Source organism: Ictidomys tridecemlineatus, chromosome 10, assembly GCF_052094955.1.
Source record: "Ictidomys tridecemlineatus isolate mIctTri1 chromosome 10, mIctTri1.hap1, whole genome shotgun sequence".
In the NCBI taxonomy this organism is placed as follows: Eukaryota; Metazoa; Chordata; class Mammalia; order Rodentia; family Sciuridae; genus Ictidomys; species Ictidomys tridecemlineatus.
In genome coordinates, this window is record NC_135486.1 from 16,696,164 (window position 1) to 16,710,977 (window position 14,814).

At 35.9% G+C, this 14,814-nt stretch overlaps 1 protein-coding gene across 11 annotated transcripts in view; it reads left to right on the top strand.

Moving 5' to 3' along the window:
• The window catches only part of Swt1 (SWT1 RNA endoribonuclease homolog), an 84,865-nt gene extending 71,153 nt beyond the window's left edge, over nucleotides 1–13,712 (top strand). For 9 of the 11 annotated variants that reach the window (XM_021722554.3, XM_078022471.1, XM_021722552.3 and 6 more), the window contains 3 exons: nucleotides 1,758–1,824; nucleotides 4,231–4,295; nucleotides 12,513–13,712. In XM_021722554.3, the coding sequence (XP_021578229.1) occupies nucleotides 1,758–1,824; nucleotides 4,231–4,295; nucleotides 12,513–12,642 (262 nt within the window). In that variant the 3' untranslated portion in view covers nucleotides 12,643–13,712. Of the gene's footprint in view, nucleotides 1–1,757; nucleotides 1,825–4,230; nucleotides 4,300–12,512 lie in introns of those variants that run through there. The other 2 variants (XM_078022472.1, XM_040278415.2) reach the window with 2 other exon arrangements.
• Nucleotides 13,713–14,814: the final 1,102 nt, after the last annotated feature.

Below are 14,814 nucleotides of genomic sequence, written 5' to 3' on the forward strand. Positions count from 1 at the left end.
TAAAAATAAACAAGTAAAATAAAGTCATTCTGTCCATCCACAACTACAAAAAAATTTTTAAAAATTATAAAGTTGGTAAAATTAGTGCATTTTATGGCATATAAATTATAGCTCATTAAAACTGCTAAAACCAAGGTGGAAGTTAAAAATATTTCAATTTTTTGCTCATTGGAATACAAGTTACTTTGAGTGTGACTTGTTGCTATAGACAAATGACTGCTTTACTTTGAGCCAGTTTTCCTACAAAGTGTTTCAGAGCAGAGGAATGTTAATTCTATTTTTTAGTAAAGTATGTTCTTTTGTGATATTGGCTTAGAGCTTATAAATTTCTTTATAAAATATCTTCATTCTAGTTTTTTTAACCTCGATTAAGAACAAGTTGAGTTTTTTCCAAAACCATGAAAGAAATAGGTATAATTATTTTACGTTGCTGATATTTTATTTTTTCTGGGCTGCAGAGTTACAACATAGTGTATTTTCTACTTCCTTTCTAAGAGTTTGGTTAATTTATCTAGATAGAGTTAACCATATCCATGTTCTCAAAACATTTATCATCTCTTTTTGGTGAAAACATTCAAAATCCTTTATTCTAGCATTTTGAAATGCACAGGTGATCTCATAGATAATGGGAATAGAATGATGGTTACTAGAAGGTGGAGAGTAGAGTGGAGAGGAAGAATGTTCCAGGAAGATGGATCAACAGGCACTGAGTTGTAGTTAGGAGTAACAAGTTCTGGTGTGCCTAACAGTAGGGTGACTGAGATAATGATGATTTACTATGCTTATTTTTAAAAGCAAATTATTTATGGACTACCTCCATCCTATGTATTATCCTTGATCTTTCTTTTGGGGGGCGGTGGTATTGGTTGGTTTCTTGTTTAGAAGATCATGTGTATTTTAAAATTATTGTGAGAAAAACTTTTTTCATGAAACTGGTATTCTCATTCAAATTTTTTGTATATTCCTAAGGATACTCTACATATGCCTCTTCCAAGGAAGCAAAGCATCTTAAAAATTTTAACTATGTCCTAAAAAATTATTTATAAAAGTTTTTCATAGAAATAAAAAAACTAAATAATCTAAAGATATAATTAAGATTATTGAGATCAGTTGGCTCTCGAGTCTGACAGTATCAAGCATTGGCAAGGACATTTTGTTCTCAGCTTAAAAGATATGGAGTGATTATGCACTTCACATTTCCATTTCCTTTCTGAGAAATTGTATAATTGTAATCCAAAATGTGAACTATAATTTTGCATATGTGAATATGTATGGTTACGAATCAATTGCTTAGAAGTGTTATTTTATTTTTTTTATGTTTTTTGGTACCAGGGATTGAACTCTCAGGCACTCAACCACTGAGCCATATCCCCAGCTCCTTTGTGTATTTTATTTAGAGACAGGATCTCACTGAGTTGCTCAGTGCCTCACTTTTGCTGAGGCTGGCTTTGAACTCATGATCTTCCTGCCTCAGCCTCCCAGCTGCTGGGATTATAGGCATGCATTACTGTGCCCAGCAGAAGTATTACTTTAAACAAGGCAAAATATAATAGTAAATTAATCTTTGTTGGATTAAATTTGTGTTTTTATACATTTTTAATTGATTATAAAACAAAAAATTGTGATTCTCTGAATAAACATTAAATAATAAGTTATCTTTCCTTGTATAGGTGTGTTTTGGGGAAATAGTTCAAGGTATTGCTTTATTCTTAAATCATTCATTTCCCCTCCTGTTCTTTTATTTTGATTTTTTTTAGAATTTTGGCCCCCAACAGTAATTATCAAGATGTCGAAACTCTCTATAACTTCCTAATCAAGTATGAGGTATGAGAAATATTTTTAAATGTTTATCACATTTCTATCATCAGCAAGTATTAATATAATTAAATATAGATGTTCTAAAACACAATGTTTGCTATTTAATTAGACATTCACTTTAAATTATTGAATGATGTAGAAGTTTGCCAGCAACATATTTTATTTTCCTCTTTTAAAAAATTGTACGTATTTAAGTTGTATAAAATGATGTTTTTATATACACTATATACATAGTGAAATAGATACTATAATCAAGTAAATTAACATCCACCATCTTACATAGTACTCTTTTTTGGGTGTAGCAAGAGCAACAAAAATCTATTCTTTCAGAAAAAAAATCCTAAATATAGCACTGTTATTAACTGTTGTTAACTATTAGTCCTCAGGTTGTACATTGGCTGTCTTAGAATGTTCACTCTCCATATCTTCTACTCTGTCTCCTTTGACTTACATCTCCACATTCCTCCCCACTCCCTGCCTGTAACATACTCAATTTTTAATTTTGTTCTCTAAGTAAAAATACAATAGTGTCCTAAAATAACACAGTTGCTTCAGCACAGAATTGTTTCTCGTCAGGGATGTGTTGGCATTTTGGACAGGTCATTTCTTCATTGTGTAGAACCTTGCAGGATATTTAACATCACTACTCCTCAGGCACTAAATGCCTGTAGCTCTCCTGGTCATTTTGACAATCAAAAATATTACCACCCCACCCGACTCACATACCGAAAATGACCCTCAGAGAGGAAGAACCACCTGTGTTTGAGAACTGCTGATTACAGGAAAGAAAAGTTCTCTAATTTCGTTTCCTCTATTGCAACAGCACAGACCCCAAGTTAGAGCAGTAAAGAGGGTGCAGTGTGTTTTGTAAACTAACCTGCATGCTTTCCTCATCATTGCCGATCCAAGAAAGTATTCTATTGATTTTCAGTTTTTGTTTGCCTAAAGCTCTTTGCCCCTCTTCTCTATATATTCCTTTTCTCAGTTTTGCTCGAGTGTGTGTGTGTGTGTGTGTGTGTGTGTGTGTGTGTGTGTGAGTGATTCTTAAAATACCCTAAGTGAAGGAGTTTTTGTGACACATGTAGGTTTCACATTTCTTAAGGAGTCCAACTCCTTTAAAATATATTCATTCACTTTCATTACTGGTTAGCTCTTCATTTAACTTTTTGTAAATAACAATAACAACAACAACAACTGGGCATGTAGAGAGTGGCCCTGGATTTGGTCCCCAGTACAGCATAGATAGGATAGACAGACAGACAGACAGACAGATAGATCAGGATGGGAATGTAGCTCAATGGTAGATCACCCCTGAAGGGGGTGGTTCAATCCTCAGTACTGAAAAAAGACAAAAAAAAAAAGACAGTACTTCAACATACAGGTAAATGAAACATTTTCTTCACAAATATGATGAATTTCTTATGAAAACATTGAAGGAGATCTTGGAATTTTGCAAATAAGCAATAATACCCTGAACTCTAGACTTTTTATGATATGAATCTTTAAAGTGGTATTAATTAATCCAGAATAGAAACATTCTATCCACCAAAACTTCATACCAGTTAGTAGCTTCAAATATTTTAAAAAGTGAATCAAATAGAAGATAATATTATTGCATTTCCCTCCACTGGTTCCTAGTTTCTGAAAATTTAGGTACTACTATGCTATTTGTTATCCAATTAAAAAAAAAATTTCCCTTTCTACAAATTTCCGGGTTCTTCCTTGTACATAAATAGAATATAGCCTACATTAGTAGTAAGCTTCGGGAAACAAGATTCCTTCACTTTTATGATTTTGTGAATCATGTCTCTGAATTATACTATTTATTAATTTAAACATACTAGTTTAAATATGTAGACTTAAATAGTCTGAAAAATACAGGTTTTTTTAGATAACATCTCCTAAATCAAATATAACTTTCCACACAGTTTATAATTTAATTGTTTTTTTTTTCTGTCCATTTGAACTACAAATGATTAGGTGCTTTGTTGAAATTCTCACTACGTCCAGGCCGGTATACTGGTTTTATAAGTTGTAATAATAGGACCAGTATTTTCACACATAGTTCATTATTGACATTATAGTCAATGAGCTTATTATTACTGGCCAGTCCTTTTTAAAGCAATAACTAGAAACTTGAGATTCTGCACCTGCAAAACGTGGGCCATTCTAATTGCACTGTCATCACTAGTTTTACTGTCATTTGATTTGGTGTTTCTTCTTTTTCTCCCCTTCCCCCTCCCCCTTCCTCCTCTTCTTTCTTCTTTCTTCTTCTTCTTCTTTTTTTTTGAAAATGTGGTGCTGGGATCTAACCCAGTGGCTCAAATGTGCTAGGCATATGCTCTACCACTGAGCCACAACCCCAGCCCCTTAGTATATCTTCTTAATGACTATATTTTGGTTTTTTTTCAGGTAAATAAAAGTGTCACATTTACTGCCCAGGAACTTTATGATTGTGTTTCACAGACTGAGTATCGGTAAGCCCTATCTGCTTGTAGATTTACCATATTTGGTGCTACTTGGTGGAGGTGGCCAATTGTTCTATGTTTTTGCACCACACTATGAATTTTTAAACATTAATTCGAAGTTTTTTATACATACAAAAAGGCCTTGTGTGTGTGTGTGCATCAGCTATAAAATTTAAAGTAGCTCTCACGCTTTTTGTCCTCAAGTCTCCTTTATATTGTTAAAAATTATTGAAGGGCTCAAAGAATTTTTATGTGGGCCATATGTATCTATATTTACTGTATTAGACCTTAGAACTGAGAATTTTAAAATGTTTACTAATTTATTTAAAAATAACTGATTACTACATATTAAGTAATGTCTCCACAAACAAAAATATTACTGACAAAAGAGGCATTGTTGTGCAGTTTACAAATCTCTTAATGTCTGTCTTAATAGAAGACAGCTGGAATCTCATAACTGCTTTTGCATTCTGTTGGTTGTGATAATCATGTCATGTATTGCTGGAAAACTATTCTACATTTTGGAGGAAATAGGCTTAAAAGGCAGATAACATCTTAGTCTTTTTATGAAAGTAGCTGTTTATTTTTTGACATTGTAGACCCTCTGAAAGAGTCTTAGATTCGCTGAGGTCCCCAGATATGTTTTAAAGAGCAGTTAGTATAAAGAAAACCCTTTGCTTAATTTATTTTTATGTGGCGCAGGGGATTGAACCCAGTGTCTCACATGTGCTAGGCGAGCGCTGTGCCACTGAGCCCCAGCCCCAGCCCCCAGATTCATATTTTGAAAACTAATTCCCAATGTAATAGTTGTATTAGAAGATGGGGCCTTTGGGAATGGGATTAGACCCTCATGAAAATTCCTCAGAGAAGTAGCCAGCCCTTCTACCATGTGAGAACATGTAGAAAAGGCTGTCTGTGAGAAAGAGAGTCTCACTAGACACTGAATCTACTAATATTGAATGTCCCAGCTCTATAACTGTTAGAAATAAATTTGTGTTGTTTATCAACTAATCAGTCTTAAGTATTTTGTTACAAGTGCCTGAATGAACTGGACAGCTGTTTAATTCTAGTCAAGTTCCTCTGTTCATTTATGCTACTCACTACAAAACTTGTGTATAAGCAAATTCATTAAGGACAAAAATCCTTCAGTGTTGTCCTTCTATCCCCTGTACACCATATTCTATTTTAACTTAACATAGAGATCCATATGGATGCATGGAGCTGTAGTTGGTTTATAGTCAGTTCTGTTTTGACAGGTCATATGCCTTCCTAAATATTAACCACTGCCTTGTGCAAAATCATGCAATAAAATCCACAGGGCCTATGCAGAATATGGAGTTAGAGACACACACCTAAAGTCTTCAGGGACATGTTAAAAAGAAAAAAAGTATAGAAATCAATAAAAATGGTATGATAGTTTTATATCTGTTAAATGGCTAAGGAATACATGAATGCTATAACAAATCTGGCGTTTTACCTTGAAAAAAGACCTGAAGTTTGCTTGTAGAAGTGGTCATGAAGAACGGCTACAGTTTGAGGCTTGTCTGAAATTGGATTGAAGTTTTAATACCAGAGTGGTGGATATAACTCATAACCCACGTGGAGAACTTAGGTAGTTGTTGTGAGTTTGAGGTGTATGCATGTGGTTTTTTGTTTGTTTTTTAATAATAATGTTTTTTGAATCTTTAATTTATTTTTGTATGTAGCACTGAGGATTGAACCCAGTGCCTCACACATGCTAGGCAAGCGCTTACAACTGAGCCACAATCCCAGCCCTACATAATAAAAAATTATGTCTTTAATTCCTAAGTAGCTTGTTTAGCTGGGTGCAAGTTCCTCTGTTCATTTATGCTACTCACTACAAAACTTGTGTATAAGCAAATGGGAAATTCGTGCTTTGTTTAAACTGTACTTAATGTATCAATTGTGTTGGAATAAATTCATATGATAAAAATGAACACCATAGCAGAACTTAATGTATGTCACTTCTGTGCAATATGTCATTATGTCACTAAAGCATAGTTCATTTACCATGTACCAGTGTGGCTAAAAGTCTTTTTTTTTTTAATATTTATTTATTTTTTGGCGGACACAACATCTTTTGTTTGTATGTGGTGCTGAGGATCGAACCCGGGCCGCACGCATGCCAGGCGAGCGCGCTACCGCTTGAGCCACATCCCCAGCCCCAGTGGCTAAAAGTTTTATGAGCAAGCCTAGAGACAAAATGAATTATCAGAATGCTTCTACTGTTAAAACTTTAGATCAATAAATTTGTTTGATATCAAGACACTAGGATTAATAATCATGCATAGATGTTTCAAAGCAGCTATGAATGTTAAATCACTAAGTTCCAAGAAAATCTGAAGCCACTGGGCATCTATAAGTCTGTTGGAGTTGGGAAAATGATTTCTTACTCTTAACTTCAGAATATTAGTGAATCAATTGGAATCTTATTTGTACATCTTTATAGATAATCTATCATTAAATTAAAGGCTTATTCTTCTGATCTTAGCCACATTTTTGAAGATGCAAAAAGCTCATTTTATATAACATGGAAACCAGAGTCTTTTAAGGATGGTTCCAATCAGAAGTCAAAATCATTTTGACTTCAGCTTGCTTTTGGAATAGTTGTATTTGGGTATTAATAAGCTCCCTTTTATACTCAAGAGAATGATTTTGAAGATAAATACATTTAGTATCTTGAATGCATTTGGTTATTAATAGCATTTGGGTTTGTTACTCTCATTTCTTTTGAAATTATTTGTATAATTTCAATTATTTGTATAACTGTATAGTATATTTTACTGTGTGCCATAGCTCATAATTTTCAAATAAGCTGCCAAAAGAGACAGAGTCTTTTGGTTTCACTGGTTTGTGAGACACAGGACCAAGTGCAGTAGATGAAAGGTTGCACCGTAACTGAGAGGTGAAAACAGATGATGATTTAACATGCATGTAGATGGCATTTTGTGGACATGTTAAGGGAAACAGTTACTTAAATTGTCTGAAATGGCTGGTATGCGTGTATGTATTTATTTATTTATTTAAAGTGTTCTAAAAGAGGAGATTGTTGATGTGTCACATCAGATTATTGCAATAGGGAGGTATGAAGTCATAAGAAATTTGTGTCTCTGCCTGTGGTTGCTGAGATGGAGCTCTTTTGCTAGGAGATGCTTATTTTCTAGTACTTAGTCTCTAATCTCAGTTCCTGGCATAGAACTCCGACCGTCCGTAGAACTCCTGGGTGTTAGGAGCATCTTTTGTTCTAATGAAGTAACTATTGGCTTTTGGAGAGGGTTGGAGTCTGAGTTAATAACTGATTATGCCCACAATAGGAGGCCGCCCTTAAAATTCCTGAACCATGAGGTTCAGGGAAATCTTGGTTGCTGGACATATGGAGGTGCCTAGAAGTGGTATGCCTGTGTGTATGCATGCATCTCTTCATTTGACTGTTCACTTGTATCCTTGATAACCACTTATAATAAATGTGTGATCTTAAGTGTTTCATTGAGCTGTTTTTGAGCAGATCTTTGAACTATCCTAGTAAATTAAACCTGAGGAGAAAAGGGGGTCATGGGAACCTTGATTTATAATTAACAAACTATTACTTGTGATTGGCATGTAACAGGCAGTAATTTTGAGGGACTGAACTTTCAACTAGTGGGCATGGATTCCAGGTAGATAGTATCAGAATCGGGTTGAATGAGACACCCCCTTGGTATCCACTGGAGAGCTGCTTGAAACCCCCATCCTCTCACATCTGGTGTTAAAAGAGTATAGGTACAGAAGGAGAAAACTATTTTCCTGTCTTAAACAGGAGTTCTTTAAGTAATTCAAGAATATAAAAACTACTCTAAGGGTTCTAAAAAAACAGTGAATTAAGGTTTCAGATTAGTTTAAATCCAAGGTTAAATTCCATGGTGCAGGTAGAAACCTGGTGCTATATCTATAATTCAGTTGGTATTTTCTGTCATCTCTAGTTTTTGGATGCTTTCAAGTAGGTTTTATCCCTGCTGGTGGAGTGTATGAGCACTGCTGCTCTGCACAGGTGACCAGTTTGTTCAGAAAATCCAGGGCAGTAAATTATCAGGGTTATCACATAGCATTCCAGCCAATCCCTGGTGTGACATCTTCTTCTTAGATGAGAAATAAGCTAGGAACAGTATTAATTTACATTTTTTTCTTTCTCCTTAAGTTTTGACAGTTTTCTGGAATGTTTGTGAGCAGGTCTCTTAGGATAGTTTTTTAAAATTTGAAATATAAACTAGTTTGTGACATCAGCCTCAAAGTACCTGATTGTATGAGACAGATAGCAAACCAAAATTTCCTGTGTCAAACTTGCCACTCATTCTCAGCAGATACCAGTTGGATATAATTCAGTAATTTAATCCTTTTTGGGTTCTCTTAATTTGCTACAGTGGTTCACAGAGCTCAGGAAACACTTTATTTACATGCACCTATTTATTATGAAGGATATTCTTAAAAATACAGGTAAATAGCCAGATGAAGAGATCAATCAAGTGAAGTCTGGAAGGGCTCCTGGGATTGGGGTACCCCCACCCTCTTAGCCTATGCATTATTCTTTTTCATCACCCCTGATGCTCTCTGACCCAGACCTTTTGGGATTTTATGGAGGTTTGATTTAAGAAGGCATGGCTGGTTAAATCATTAGCCAGTGTGATCAATTCCATCTTCAGTCCCTCTGCCCTCTAGGTTGTGGGTAAGACTGTCAGTTCCAACTCTTTAATCACATGGGTTGCTTCCTGTGACAACCAGCTGAGGCTGAACTTTATCCTGAGGTTGTCTGGGAACCCCCAACCTTCAGTCATCTCATTAGTACACAAAGGACACATCACTGGAGAATCCAAGGATTTTAGAAGCTGTGTGGCAGGAATTAAACACTAAGCATACATTCCTTACTATAAATCTCAATATCATACTGGCAAATTCAAGTAATATATTGCCTAAAGCAGCATATGCATCAGAAACTTATTTGTTTTCTCTTGGCAAGTGCTTTCAGGAATTACTGCATTCAGATTCCAGCAATCAGCACCATGATAATATCTTCAGGATTACCCTAGAGTTATAGCTCCCTAAGTGGGACCTGGACCTAACCAGAGTGTGCATCACTTAGAAACTTGTGAGAAATGCAAATTCACACCAGTCATTGTGAATCAGAAACTAGGAGTAGAGCCCTACAAACGGTTCTAACAACCCCTCCAGGGCAGACTGAAGTTTCAGAACCTTTGTGTTAAGTTAGGAACTTGGTTTGTCCTAGATTTAGACAGAAAAAACAGCCTTAGAGAAAAATAAAATATACACTTTTGATATAATTAAGAATGGCATATGTTGATGGTCTTTGATTTTAATGGAGTTATATCCTGATAAACTTGTCATAAATTGAAAATATCCTAAGTTGAAAATGCGTCAAATGCACATTAAAATATCCTAAGTCAGAATGTACTTAATACATCTAACTTATTGAATAGCAACATGGTACCCTGTAGAGAATTGATCCTTTACCCTTGCAGCTCCATAGCTAACTGAGAGGTAGCTTACTCCCATTTCCCAGCATCTCCAGAGATCTCAGACAGCTTATCACCAGTCTAGGAAAATATCAAAATCCCAAGTCCCAAGTACAGTTTCTACTGAAATATATTGCTTTTGCATCATTATAAAGTTGAGAAATCGTCAGGAATTGTCTGTATGTGGTATGAGGTAAAAGGTCCACCTTCACTGCTGCATTCATCCATATTTGTATACGTGAATATCTGGTTGTGCTAGCACCACTTGTTGAGATGTCATAGGAAAGCAGGGAGCTGAAACTCCAAACCTTGGTTCTTGTGTTCCGATGAAAGAAAATTTAAAGTCAGACATGGAATTATTTTTTAATTAATTGGCCAGATTACTATAGTTATTTTGACCAGTCTAATATTTAGTCAAAGCATGTTTGATATTCATATAAGAAAATTTAGAGAAAACAATGGCTGTTGTTTTGAATAAAACAACATAGAATTGCAGAATTAGAAGCAACCTTCAATTTTGAGCACAGTTCCAGAAAGGATCAGGAGTTGGAAGAGTTTAGCTTGGAAAAATAAATAGGAATATGATAAGGGATGCAAAGTATTTCTGTTATCAGAGGAAAAAGGTAGAAAAAGTTTTTTTGTTTTTGTTTTAATCTAGGCAGACTTGGATAATGGTTTTTACAGGGCCCTAGATAAAGAACTTAGTTGCAGTTGGGAGACATCTAAAATTAACTGAAGGTGCTGCAGAATGGCAAGCAAAGGGATACGGTGCCCCCACCTCTAATGTTCTGTCGTCTAACGTGTAAGCTGTGGGCATAAAAAGGAACTGAAGAATTCCTGTCATTACAATCTCATAGTGTGTATATGAAACACACTACGAAAAACAACCAGTACTTTCCTGGATAAGGAGAGAAGGAGGAGGGCGAGAAAGAGGAAGATTCAGAAGTTTAGTTACTGAAGGATATTTCTTTTCACATGTGAAATAAGTAACCAAAGTCAGTAGGGCCTGCCCTTTTTGTTTCAAATTTAAGTTTGTAAGAAAACATTTTCATCTCTGCTATCTTGAACTTTTTTTTAGAGAGAGACAGAGAATTTTTTTTTTTCAATATTTGTTTTTTTTAGTTTTCGGCGAACACAACATCTTTGTTTGTATGTGGTGCTGAGGATCGAACCCGGGCCGCACGCATGCCAGGCGAGCGAGTTACCGCTTAAGCCACATCCCCAGCCCTATCTTGAACTTCTTAAAAGGGTGTTCCCAAAGTAATTTTCTTAATAGTTATTAAGAATTAGCAGCAACATGACACTCATTTTGAGTTTAAAACATAGGAAGTAGGACTAGGGTAACTCAAAGCTAGAAGTCAGATCTTTAATGACTCAGAAACCACACATCCTCAAGAAGTGAGGTTGTTCAGAATATGGTGTTTATTCTTTGTTGTCTCTACACAATGTATATTCTGAATGGGATTAGGCATGGGATTATGTTAGGTATTGCTTCCTGCTTCCCCATCTTGGTTTAGGTAGTTACTAATACTCAATCATTAATTGCTAGGCAACTTATGCCACAGTCCCTTTTTAAAGAGTAGCAACTCTGTCAATTTATTGCTTCTCAAGTTTCTGTTCCTTCAGGAGGTACATCCTCCAGTCAATGGTTCTTTAGCAAGACAAGATGAAGCCACCTGTTCCAGTGTTGCTTACCCCTTGGTAACATCTTAACACAAGCCTATCTCCTGCTAGGAAAGGTCCTTCAGAGAGCAGAGCTAGATTGTTCAGCCTAGCCCACCATCCAAAGGATTGTTTCTAAGTACCCAACTTTGTTGACAGAGATTCACCCTTATTCCTGAATTCTGGGAATTGTGCCAAGGTTGTTTTGTGTGGCTGAGACTCTGTGCACCTAAGTGTTTATCCTCCCATGTTCTTGTTGTCTACTAAGAAACTATAATTGTTGGTATTATGTCTCAAATATCAAAGAATATATTTCAAATCCCAGTATTATTACATTACATTAAGAATTTTTAATATATCCAGAGAAAATGGAATCAGAATGAATAGTTATCATCCACTCCCATCTTCATAACAGCATTAATTATAATAGCTAAATGTGGAATCAACCTTAAGTGTTCTTAAGCTGATAAATGGACAAAGAAAATGTGGTATTATACACCTCTGAATACTTATTTTGCCTTTAAAAAAAAAAAGGAAATCCTGTCACTTGAGACAACATGGGTGAACCCAGCAGAGATTAGGTTATGTGAAAGAGGCAAAGCACAGAGAGATAAATACCACATGATCTCACTCTCATGTGGGGCCTAAAAAAAGTTGAACTCATAGAAGTAGACAGAATGATGGTAACTATGCTGGGGGCAGTGAGTGGTGGAGGGTTGGGGAGATATTGGTCAAAAAACAGAATTTCAGCTAGGGGTAGTAAGTTCAAGGGATCTGTTGTACCAGATGGTAACTTAAGTTAATAACAATGTATTTCGCAAATTGCTAAGAATAGATTTTTAAGTGTTTTTGCCACAAAAAAATGAGTACATGTAAGGAAACATTTGTTAATTAGCTTGACTGAGCCATTCCACAGTGTCTACATATTTCAGAAAATCATGTAGTACACAATTAATGTATACGATTCTTATTTTTCATAAGAAAGAATATTTATCTGACTAGCTTTCATGTAGTGACTTAACATTTCTTTTTCCCCTAGGGAAAAATTAACGATTGGATGTCGCCAGCTGTTTGAGATGGAGTGTACCATGCAGCAGTGCAATGCATCTGTCTATATGGAGGCCAAAAACAGGGGATGGTGTGAGGACGTGCTCAATTACAGGACTTAAGTGCTGATTTGTAACTGAAGAGGGATTGCTTTTGTCATCATGAATAACAGAGTAACTTTCAACCTGATTACTTTTTTGAACCATATTCTATAGAGAATTTTAAATGTCTTATAGGTACAAAAAAGTGATACTACTGACAATCTCATTGAAGCTCTGGAAAGCTTAATGCATCAGTTGTGGGATAAATTGTTGATTCTTCTAGAGTTGACAATATGTCCATACCTCTATCTGATACCGAGCCAGTATCTCTAAGGAAAAGAGAGCCATCTTTTCAGTCTTACTATGGCAGAAGCCATTGTGGCATCTGAGGAAGGCCCAGGACACATCATTAGCATCTCTCCCAACCCTGAGTATGGGCACATGATCAGACACTGCTAGATGGTAAGAAAAAATTAGGACATGACCATGCTTACCACATTCCACAAATAAAATCTTCTCCTGGGTTGGTTGTTTTGTTTTTCATAGTACTGGGCTCAAAACCAGGGGTGTACTACCACTAAGTTACATCCCCACCCCTTTTTATTTTTTGAGACAAGGTCTAAGTTATTAAGGCTGGCCTTGAACTTGTGATCCTCCTGCCTCAGTCTCCCAAGTTGCTGTGATTACAGATGTGTGTCACCACGCCCATCTGTCCTGGGCTGCTCTTATAATCAAACTTTGAGTCAAGTAAACCTGGTAGAAATAATACCACTCCCACCTTCCTCTGGGTAATGAAAGAATTTTGACTTTAGTTCCTATCTTTCAATTCAGCTCTTCTTTCCTTCTCTTGGCTTATAGCTTTTCAGTTCATTTCCAGTGGGGAAGAGCAAGGCAACCCCTATTGAATTGTTGCTTAGGTATGGAAAGCAACATGGATTTTTCAAATTAAGTGGCAGTGACTGATGTTTGCCCCTGTCTGAAAGCAAGTGTTTAATTGACTTGTTTTTTAGTTATGTAGCAAGTTGGAAATCCTTGTTTACTGGTGTGTATTGTCCTTTTTGTTAATATATTAGACTAAATCAAATTTGGAATTCTATTATAAATGTTCATTTATTTTTAAAAACGAGCAATAAATAACTTATTTTTAGAAAGTTTTGCTTTTCATTTTGCTTCCAAATAGTGTTTCTTAAATGAGTACAATATGTAATTATAAAAGTGACCCTCAAAAGAGCCAACTCAAGATGCTTACTGGGAGTTGGTGCTGGACCCACTAAGCTGTCTGCAGTTAGGAAACTGTACCAAGTACACAGATGGGGCTGAGAGTGTCTGGGACACAGCAGGCTTCAGGAGAGTATCTCTGCTCTTCCCTTTTTCTCCTTGAGGAGCCAAAAAAAGCACCCCCCCCCCCAAAAAAAAAAAAAAAAAACCCAACCCTTCCAGATCTTCATCCCTCACCTACTTTTGTTTGTTATTGGGTTTTTGTTTTGCTCTGTGGATAATCCTAGTCTATGTGAGTTTTACTTGGCATATTAATTTGTCACTTCATTTCAACTTAACAATTTTTTATTTTATTGAGATACATTCTTTCTACTTTTATATTTGTTTTAAATTTTTTGTTTTAGATTTTCTGTAGTTGAAATGTTTTTTCTTTCTCCCCCCTTCCTTCTTTACCAATTGTAAGCTTTATTGTTAGTTTTATCCTTGTTCAACACAGGAGATTGCAAGTTCCCTTTTCCCCTGCTCTCTACTCTTTCTCTGGCTCCCCACTGTTTAGAGTTAACTCACTTGGCTTATGAATCCCAAGCCCCATGCTGTATAACTTTAAAGAATGAACTATCCATTCTTTAATGTGCATAGCTGGTATATAAGAAGCATGCTGTGAACCCAAAGAGACTGATGAGAAAATTCATACCAGAGGAGGGACTTTCTGTACAAATACCCTTGGCCTTGACCTAATGAGGAGCTTTGAGGGTGGGTATTCCAGCAATGTTACATGCTTAGGTACAAGATCCCCTTTTATTTGCCTTTTCAACTTATTTAGAAAAAGTAAAATTTTACCAAAAAACTCGTTTCCCTCCTGGGAGGATTGCATGCTCTGGTTTGGTTTGGAGAATTCCCCAGCTGTCTCTATATTCAGGGCAAAGGAAAAGTGTTTTAAAATTTGAGATTTGTTGTACTCCACTGGGTCTTCTTGTTAGGACCTGCAATTGTGGCAAAAGCCATAAGAAGCATGCTAAAACATTTGGGTTCACA